Source organism: Octodon degus, unplaced genomic scaffold (assembly GCF_000260255.1).
Source record: "Octodon degus isolate 3935 unplaced genomic scaffold, OctDeg1.0 scaffold00039, whole genome shotgun sequence".
Classification (NCBI taxonomy): domain Eukaryota; kingdom Metazoa; phylum Chordata; class Mammalia; order Rodentia; family Octodontidae; genus Octodon; species Octodon degus.
In genome coordinates this window covers 13,682,736-13,692,817 of record NW_004524615.1, presented here as the reverse complement: position 1 = coordinate 13,692,817, position 10,082 = coordinate 13,682,736, and the positions used below count along the sequence as shown (strand labels likewise).

The 10,082-nt window shown below is 49.8% G+C and overlaps 2 protein-coding genes across 5 annotated transcripts in view; one reads left to right on the top strand and one right to left on the bottom strand.

The window, feature by feature from the left end:
* The window catches only part of Farp1 (FERM, ARH/RhoGEF and pleckstrin domain protein 1), a 273,522-nt gene extending 269,319 nt beyond the window's left edge, over positions 1-4,203 (top strand). For all 4 annotated transcript variants that reach the window (XM_023715164.1, XM_004631194.3, XM_023715162.1 and 1 more), the window contains 3 exons: positions 952-1,059; positions 1,434-1,585; positions 2,812-4,203. In XM_023715164.1, the coding sequence (XP_023570932.1) occupies positions 952-1,059; positions 1,434-1,585; positions 2,812-2,893 (342 nt within the window). In that variant the 3' untranslated portion in view covers positions 2,894-4,203. The remainder of the gene's footprint in view (positions 1-951; positions 1,060-1,433; positions 1,586-2,811) is intronic.
* Positions 4,204-6,727: 2,524 nt separating this feature from the next.
* The window catches only part of Stk24 (serine/threonine kinase 24), a 56,004-nt gene continuing 52,649 nt past the window's right edge, over positions 6,728-10,082 (bottom strand). The window contains exon 11 of the mRNA XM_023715195.1: positions 6,728-7,640. Within this exon, the coding sequence (XP_023570963.1) occupies positions 7,604-7,640 (37 nt within the window). The 3' untranslated portion in view covers positions 6,728-7,603. The remainder of the gene's footprint in view (positions 7,641-10,082) is intronic.

Below are 10,082 nucleotides of genomic sequence, written 5' to 3'. Positions count from 1 at the left end.
CCCCCTGGTGGGCTGAGCTGCCCACACACACACACACACACACACACACACACACACACACACACACTAAACAAATAAATGTTTAAAAAAGACTGAACGAACAACTTGTAAGGAGGTAGAAAGTACTCTTCTTGTCCTTTCAAAGCTGAGGAGGACATCTTTCTGTGCTCACCCTCCCCTCAGCTGCCTGTGCTCAGTCTGTCGCACAGCTGTGCCGGGTTTTGGCCTGATCCAGGCCTTTGCACACCACAGGCGCCCATGGAACTGTGGTGGTTAATGGAGGGCCGAGATCTAGCAGACCAGCATCAAGCACAGGAGTGGCTTCTAGCTGTGGCCACTAGGTGGCAGTCAGAAGTTGCTTGTAAAAGATGACTATTTCCTGCTCTCCAGGGCCATGGATTGTTTCCTCAGGAAAGGACCACAAACTGGTTGGCTTAGAACAAGTTTACTCTGAAGGCCAAAATCCAAAGTCAGTATGTTGGCCACTCAGGCTCCCCCCACATCCGTGGGGACCTTGCCTTACCCCCGTGCCTGTCTGATGGCAATCCTCAGCATTGCTGTGTCTTCTGCCCACCTCCCTGGGTTCTTCTGTGGACCTCACCCTGGATAAAACACCCACCTTGCCACAGTGTGACCTCATGTTAACTATACTTGAACCACCCTACTTCCAAAGGCAGCCACATTCTGTACCCTCTTGGGGCCCAGGGTACAAGAGACAATTTAACCTATAACCGGTGACAAAGAATCACATCTCAAGTTCGTATAAGCCATTGGCTTTGCATGCCAGGGAGCGGGGGCGCGGGGGGACAGGAAGTCTGTTCTCAGAGCCAGGGCACTTCCTGTACCCAGCCTGCAGAGCCTGGCCCAAGACGGCACAGTCCCGCCATGACCTGTGTCTTCCCAGTGCTGTGGGAGCCCGCCCGTGCTCCTGACCGCCTGCTTGTCTTTCAGAACCAGCTGTCTGGGAACCTGCTGAGGAAATTCAAAAACAGCAACGGGTGGCAGAAGCTGTGGGTGGTGTTCACAAACTTCTGCCTATTCTTCTACAAGTCGCACCAGGTGAGTGGTTGCCAGGAGTCTAAGGTAACTAACTGCGTGCCCAGGGCAGAGTGCTGAAGGCCCTGAGGACTGGGCCCTGCCAGGTGCTCAGGTGGGGAAGTTGCTACATGCGGTCCTGGGCCAGGCCAGCTCTCCGTGAAGGCAAACACTGTCCATTTCCGGCAGCCTTGACAGGGCACCTGGGCAGGAATGAGCTGGCCCAGTGACGTCCCAGCCTGGACTCACTGGCCAAGACCAGCTGCCTGCAGTGCACTCCCTCCCAGACCCCGAGCCTGTAGTAGAAACGCCCAAGCTCCAAGGACCACGCACTGCTGGGAGAAAGGTGGCAGCCAGACTCCAAGCTGCCTCTGCAGGGTCACCCGTGCCCCTTGCAGGACAATCATCCCCTCGCCAGTCTGCCTCTGCTTGGATACTCGCTCACCATCCCCTCGGAGTCCGAGAACATTCACAAGGACTATGTCTTCAAGCTGCACTTCAAGTCCCACGTGTACTACTTCAGGGCTGAAAGCGAGTACACATTTGAAAGGTAGGTGTCCTTGGAGGCCAGTAGAGTCCCTAAGAACTGTGTGAGTTAACTCATGCCACCACTAGCACTGAGGGCCACATGGAGGGACAGCTGAGCCCTTCTTAGCGTACTTTATTTTAGGGTTTCCACATTATTATTGTACCTATCTGCATAGTAGGAGACCCAAGCAGAGGATCTTAATTTAGCTATGAAGGAAACAAATTCATACTGAGTCTGAGCTCAAGTTGGGGCTGTGGGCCGCTGGGATTGCATCCCAGAGCCAACCCCAAAACACCTGTCCCTAGGGGAAAGGGGTCTCAGGCCACAGAGCAGCTGGGGCAGCACTTCCGAGTTAGAAGCAGCCTCCTCCTGGCCATGTCTGACAGGATAGTAACCTGTCCTTCCTGGTACGCTGACCCAAGGACCTCTACATCACTAGGCCCATCACGAGTTGCGCACAATCGCTGGAGAATACCAGGGAACGAGACCATGTTGTGAAACTCTCACAACACCCAAAAAATACCAGTTCCTGGGCACCACTGCTTGCAAAACGAGTGCTCAGGATGGTAATTTCCAGTTCTAGCCCTGGATGGGAACATGCTGAGGGGCTTGAGGGCTGGCTTCACCCAACTTGGGTCCTCTTGTCATGGTAGATGCCAGGAGCCCACGAGGAAAGTGGACGGCTTGGTCAAACGCAGGCTTTCTTGGCCTCAGTACTTCTGAGGCTCAGCCCAGCTAATATGGGTCGTGGGAAGTGGGTATGATGTACCAGCATCCCTGGGCACCACCCACCCAAAACCAGCGGTACCCTCACCTTGGCAACCAGGTGTACCTTGAGACTGCCAAAAGTCCCCCCCCCCCAAGTTGAGAACCACCGTCTTTGTGTACAGGGGCACTGCCACATCCGCACTAGCAATATCCCTAAAAAGGATCTTTAGGTAGCCATCTCCCTTACAAAGGCCACCAGCCTGAGCTGCTGGCTGTGACTTGCGGCACCTCCAGGCCCCCTATGCTGTGACTGCCCAGGCCAAAGGTTCTCACTGTTCCCCAGTAACAACTAGAGGAAGCGCAACTTGAGCCCTCGCTTGTGCATAGGGTGCTGTGTGGGGGCTGGGTGCAGAGCAGGGTGCTGCCACGCCATCTTGCTAGGGATGACGACCAAGTGACATGAAGGTGCACACCTAAGAAAACTTGGATGTGGGTTTTTAGCATGGCCCAGGGCAGTCACATGTGTTCTCCTGTTTCAGATGGATGGAGGTAATCCGAAGTGCCACCTGCTCAGCCTCTCAGGCCCACATTCTGAGTCACAAAGAATCCCACGTGTACTGAAGGCTGGACCTCTCACCCGCTGGCCCAGCCGGGGCTGCTTTACTGGAAGACATTTACCTTGTGTATGACAAACTCACTCCTGTCCAGGCAAAATGTGTGGTTTTACAGCACCTCTTCCTGTCTCCCTCCACAGGCACCTGTCCTGATCTTCTCCCATAGTTTGTCATTGGGATGGGCAGCCTCCTCCACCAGGCCTGGGGGTCTCACCCATCACCCCCCGGGCTGTTCTTTAGCTTGTGCCAGTATTGAGACATTGTCAAAGAGTGCCAAATGACATTCTTTCCTTCACGACTGCACCCTGAACGAATGCAGCACACATGCGTCCATTCAACTGAAGACAGGGCAAGTGCTGTTTTTCTTAGAAAAGGACTTTTATTTTCATCCATGGGCTGCCGTTTTCAAAAAAGGATTTTCCAGTGTTCTCAACACACATGGCGCAATCTTAAATGAGAGATCATTTTCAGATTTCAGTTTTTTCAATCTTTCTACTTTTATAATAATAGGAAGTTTGTAGGACTCACTTTACTTACTAATAAGTGACCTGCAACACACTCCATTTGGCCGAGGGGTTTCTGGTTCCAGTGACATCCTGGTCACCAGACTGCCTTCTTGGCAGAAGTTGACCAAATCATCAGCGATTACTATTTACAGACTGTAGTGGGGTTGTTTTCTGTTGAGGCAGAAATGCTGTGCAGTTCCCAACCTGTCGCGCTGTGCTGTGAGTGATGTGTACACAGGAGCTCTTTGCTGTGGTGTTTGCTGTCTGTCCACACGCATGAGAAGCTGTATGTCACTGACTGGAGCTGTCTACGCTGTCTTGTTGAGGGGGGTGTGTGGGCTTTGTGGATGCAGAAGCATTGTACAGTCATGGTACCTAGTCCTCCCCCGCCGCGTGGCCTGAAGCCACGTTCTCTAGTAGTATCTATTGTGCCTGTCTTCAGAACGAGTCCTTCCTTTTTATACTTGCCCCCCCAGCATGGGTATCGCGGCAGGACACTGCCGCCAGGACAGTCAGCCGTCACCAGAACCTGGTGGGCCCCAGCCTGCCCTCTGATGACTGTCAATCCCTTGGTGTTCTTGAGCCCTTTCTAACTCGAGTCGGCCAGCTCTGCAGTCCTCTCCCAGCACTGTATGCCCCCAACGGGGGACACCAACTTAACCCGAGACACCAGTATTGTGTCGTGGAGCTGTGGCTGTCATCCATGATTTACAGAGAGAGGAGCTTGAGATGTGTTAATCATTTGCCTTACAATATGTACCAGATGGTTTTCAATACTAACAAAAGGGAATAAAAATACCTCACGCCACAATCCAGCATACTGAAGTTTTAAGGCAAAACAAGCAGCCTTGCCTTTTGTCTTTATTTCCATCATGTGTGTTGGGAGCAGGTGGGTGTGACAGGAAAGGGCACACGCCAGAGGACAGCTGAGGAAGGCCAATGTCAAGGAGACAGGGCATTCTAGCAAGCTGCTGGGTAGAGGCCTGGACAGACTAGGGATGAAGACATGAGGAGAGAGAGGAGGAAGCACCTACCTTAGGCACGCTGCCCTGGGTACGGGAGTCTCCCACTCACGCATGTGCCAGGGACCCAAAGTGGCCAAGCAGTGTCAGGAAACAGTATCACTTCTGTTCCCCTCCAGATGTCAATTCTGGAGGTCTCAGCTTGAGCATTTCAGAATGGTTCCTGTGAAGCACTCCGAGGCCTCAAGAAAATCTGAAAACCTGCTAGGAAGGGGCAGCATGAGAGATCCCCTGTACATACGACCCAGAGAAACAGGAAAAAAGCATTTTCTGAGAGCTTTATTGACCCTTGCATGACAGAGTACAAGTGCTCGGGAGCACACCCTTCGGTGCCCTCGGCCTCCATCACTGTATTTGGTAGCAGAAGTACAGAAGCCATGTTTTGTTGTAAGGAAGAAAATATAAAAATGCTTATAAACTGAGCACGTTTTGCCAAAGGAAAGGCACAAAATACTTCACAGAGAACCAAACTACACACTTGACAAGAGCAATTAGAGAAAAAAACTAAGTTTTTGAAAGGCAGGTGGCACTTGGTTCCGTCGAGAGCCTGGCCACTAGGTAACCACAGCAACCATTCTAAGTCACTCCACTGGGTCCAGCCAGCTGGGCCACAGCTGACCAAACACATAAACCACAGGCGAGCTGTTTGCAGTCACCGCAGTGCCACCTTAACACATAATCGTGGGCCGTTAGAGCTCAGGCTTGGCACTGGGTGGCTTCTGGGTGACAGCAGATCCTCAGCTGTAGGACACACAGGTCACCTTGAAGACCGACGGCAGCTTGCACTGGCAAGGCAGGCTCACTTGTAGTGCCGGTACCTACCACTGCTGCACTCAAGGCCCAGGACAGCATAACGCCAAAGGCCAACTTTTCTGGCCAAACAAGATGCCCTTGGAAACATGCCAGCTGACTTGTGTGTCTACAGCAAGTAGCAACCTAGAAGAGACTGGACAGTGCAGCAGTCCACTCTTAAGCTCCAAGGCAGTGCCCCACCGCCCACCAGGGTCCATGAAGTGCAAACAATGATTTGTGGCTTATGCATTACCATGGCCTAGTGATCGCGGAGACTCCACTAACCATTTATACCATGTGCTGTTAGGATCCAGTCCTCCTGCAGTAACCAGTTACTAGTAAGGCAGGCTTCGAGAGCACAGAGCTCAGGGATGCGAAGCCTGCTTCTATCCCTAGCGATAAAAAAAAAAAAAAAAAACATGACTGTCTTCAATACCAAAGTCATGTCACTGTCTACCTGGACATGTGAGGAGCCATCAATCAGAGAAGCTGCTGCCTGTGCTGGTGCTCCTAAACCTAAGAGCAGAGCACTGCAGGGTGCAGCAGCCAGAGTGAGTCTCCCACAGTAGCAAAACTGGCCTTTGGCTTATGCCTCATACGAAGAGACACACATTGCTCTGATGTAGAGTACACTAGAAACACAATGAAATATTCTCGAACTATACTGTTCAAAGTAACATTTCTGCCATAGAGTGCAGATAAGGATTAGCAATTCAGTTGTTTCCATTAACCAAGATATGTACCTTACAGAAACTAATGTCCAACCCAAATCCACTTCTGATAAAACACCATCATTCAACACTTTAAAAACCACAGACTTTCATTAGTCAATCAAAATACAACCAGTCCCTTCCCTAGCAACACCTCTAGCCAGGCCTGGCCCCTCCAGGCCTGGCCTACCAGCAGATGGTGAGCTGATTTCCCAAGTTCAGTTAACTGGTCTCCCAAAATCTCGGTCTTCCTCCCTATGAACCAGTACTCTAATAAGACATGACAGCAACGAACATCAAAAAATATAAAATGTTGCAAAACCTAAGCAAGACAGCCAAAAACTGCCACTAGAACCCTTTCCCATTCCAGAAACCCAGAGATGCCCCAGCTTGCCAAGCAATGTCCTGCAGCAAGCGATGAAAAACAAGACACCCTGGCTGGCTGCACTAGTGAGATCTAGGCCCCTTGACAGGGATTAAAACCACCTATTAAGGTCCCAGCAAGAGGTACAGGAATTTTACAAACCAGCAATATCCAACTGCATTTTTCAGTGACCAGTCACACGAGCTGCATAGGTTGCTGACCAGGACGTTCAGCCTTCCGCTATCTGTTGCTTCCCTGCAGTCTTCTGAGATGTCTCACACCACCCACAGCCACACACACCCACAGCCACACAAACTAACAGCAGATCTGTCCACTAGAGGCATGTGTCAAGAAGAGTATGCAAAATAAGTATGTTATAAAATTTATTCGTGTAAGCATCCAGACACTTCTAGGTGGGCAAGATGATATGCAGATTCCACTACAAGGTGCAACGGAAATCGTGTTGGGGAGGACATGACGTCGGGTGGTGGCACGGGTCCAAACAGAGGTGAGACGAGAGCGCGTCATCTGGGAAAGACTTAAAATAATAATTTAAAGCTTCATGAGGCAACAGATGATCCAATTTAAACACTAAGAAATAGTACCATCAATGAGAAAGGAAATCAACTTCTGTGTGTACCAAAAGGGTGTAGGGAAAATGAGGAAAATTTGCATCTGTTGAGGTACAAATAGGAGTGTTCCACGAGAGGGGCATTAATTATTATTAATGGCAAACCCTGCAAATATAAAATAAAATCCAAATCACTGGTCACAGATTTCAAAATTTACATGTATTAAAGGCAAGGCAGTAAGACTCAAGTTATGGCCTGTCGAACATTTACTCCACGGACACTATCTACAGAAGCACCTGGCCAGTGAGTGCTCAGTGATCCCTGTGCGCGCCAGAGGGTTCTGTAAAAACGAGCTATATACAAATCTGTACACCCATCCGCCAGGGCGCGCCTCAGCCCCCGGGGAGCGAGCCACGGAAGCAGGATACCTGAGGTTTCATGTCTTCAGTTGCCTGATCAGAATCCCAAATATACATTTCAGGGTTGGTTTTTTGTTTTTAAAGATACTTTCCTTGAATATGTGCACTATGGTTAAAATTAAAAAACAGTAAAAAAATAAAACAACCACTTGAAGGAGCTGACCCTCCCCGCCCATCCGAGAGGCTTTGCGCAGCTCCGGTGCGGTGAGGCTGCTCCATGTCCTGGTTGCGGCCCTGGTCACACCATCGGCAAAGGCTCTCGCTGACTTTTAAAAAGAAGGGAGGATGAAGAAGAAAACAGGAAAAACAAGACCCCGAACGCCAAAGGAATTTCAGTGGGATGATGTGCCTCCACCACTTAGAGAATATCTGGGGAAAAACAGAAAAAGGAGATAACAGTAAACAAATGTCATTTCTCTAACCCTTGTACAAAATCTCCAATAATAACCAAAGTCTTATTAAAAATAAACAACTCAGTGGAGTCCACATCAACATGCTGTAATCAGCTGTTATTTCTGACGACTGAAGTGTGAAGAGCCCAGGGACGCTGCCCAAGCTGCTGTGCACCGGGGGTGGAAACCCTTTCTGGCCACCAAGACACTGCCTCGGTCTGGTGACCTACGTCCTAGACTCATCTCCGAAACAACGCCCCTGGCAGGAGCCATCTACTTTCAGAGATACCTCAGGAGTTTGTACTACAAGGAGCAACGGATTTGGGGAGGACAAGACATAGGCGATGACACGGAAAGTATGAACACAAAACAACTGGGGCAGGCCAAATAGCTCGGTGGACTAAAGCACCTGCAAGTGGGCGCAGGGGCCAGATCCCTGGCCTGCCGTGCCGGCCCCGCCCCCAGGTTACCCTGGAACAGCAATTGAGACCGGCGTGGTGGTGCACGCCTGTAATCCCAGCTCTTGGGAGGCTATAAACAGGTGGATCACTACGAGTCTGATCTAGTAGTGAGACCCTGAACACCCTGTAGATGCTTCCCTAAAATACAAAAAAAAAAAACCAACTTTATTGCCCAACAGTAGAGAAACAGTTAAGTTATAACTGAAAAATGTTAAATAATTAACTGTAAACATTATGAAACATATACACAAGTGCTTACAAACAACATATGTGCTATTCTGAAGTCACAAGCACTGTAATTTGCAACTACAGGGAAACTGAGTAACTAAATTTATGCAACATCATAAGGCAATATATTAAAAAACAACAGGATGTAAATAGTTGGGATAAAACAGTGGAACTTTGAGGGCGGGCAAGATACCTCTATGGACTAAAGCACCTTCTCAGGCAAGTGCAGGGATCACAGCTCAATCCCGACACCACATGCTGCGCCAGCCCTGGCCCCAGAGCAAGCTGAGCTGGCCACAGAGTCTGGGTGTAGGGGTGTATGTCTGTAATCCCAGAGCTAAGGAAAAGGTGGGACTGTGGGCATGGTGGCGCATGCCCATAATCCCAGCAGTGAGACAGGAGGATCACAGTTTGAGACCAGCCTAACGGGGGGGGGGCCTGCATGGATTCTTGTACTTCAAACATTGTTTAGTAATATCTCACTTCAGGATTGGAAGTAGGAGGTGGGGGTTCCCTTTGGGTCAAGATACCCACAGCTGCCTGAAAACCAGCTCCAAGTCACCAGGTCCAGAGATAGCTGAGGCTACTTGGAAGACTCACTCTACCTCTCCACTGGAGTGTCCCACCCTACCCAGGCATTCTGGAGATCGAGCCTTCACACTTCTCCTTGCCCCCCAGAGACATTTCTTACTGGGAGACAGGACCGAGCTAGATCTCGAAGTTGCCCGGGATGGCCTCAAATTTACAAGTCTCCTGCCTCGGCCTCCCAGTGTTGAGTTACAGGTGTGTATCACCCCACCCAACTCGAGATTCTCTTTTAAAGCACTGAAAATACCCACACTGCCTCAGAGAAAATGGTTGTACAACTATTTAAGCAATTATAAATGACTAAATCTTGGAATGAACTGATGTCACACAAAAATGACCCCAACAGTAACCCAAACTGCTATAGACAGAAAGGTCTGACAATGCACCAGGCATCAGGCATTTTCCTGAGATGACCACTTTGCTGAGGTCACTCACAGACTGGCTTTGCAGCCATCACTGGGGGTCCTGTGGAACCTCAGGAGCACACGGGCCCCAAGCCAGGCCTGCAGGGACCCCAAACCCAAAGGGCCCAGCCACAAGGCTAACGAGGCGGCTATGCATTGTGAGTGGCCACAGGTGCTCACTCCACACCAGAAAGTGAGTCTAAATCAAGGCTTAATGTTTCCTTTTACTTTTTCAAGATATGGCCACTAGAAGATTTTAAATTCTCTGTGTGGCTCCATTCTGTCTCCATCAGACAGAGCTGGCTAATGTGCATCTCAAAGACAGGCCGAGGAGTGGGGCGATGGGGCCCTGCAACAGGAAGCAAGGGGAACTGGGCAAGCCAGGAAAACGCTGACTGGGTAATGAACACCAGTCCTGGAAACGGCACTACAGAAGCAGGAAACAAAACTCAAAGCAAGACACTAGCAACTCTCCCTTGTTTCTAACTTTAGTTCTGTTTGCTTACTGTGAGGTTGTTTATGAGAAATGAATGCCCCTAAAGAGAGGCATAAAAACTACCTAGTTCAGGAAATAAAAATGCTTACAGTGGGGCAAGCAAAAGGGTGACTTTTATAAAAAAAAATAAAAATAAAAAATAAAAAAAAATTAAAGGGCTGGAGAGATGGCTCAGTGGTCTAAGGCACCTACTTAGAACAAGCTTGGCAAAGCATCAGGGACCGCGGTTCAATCCCCCAGCC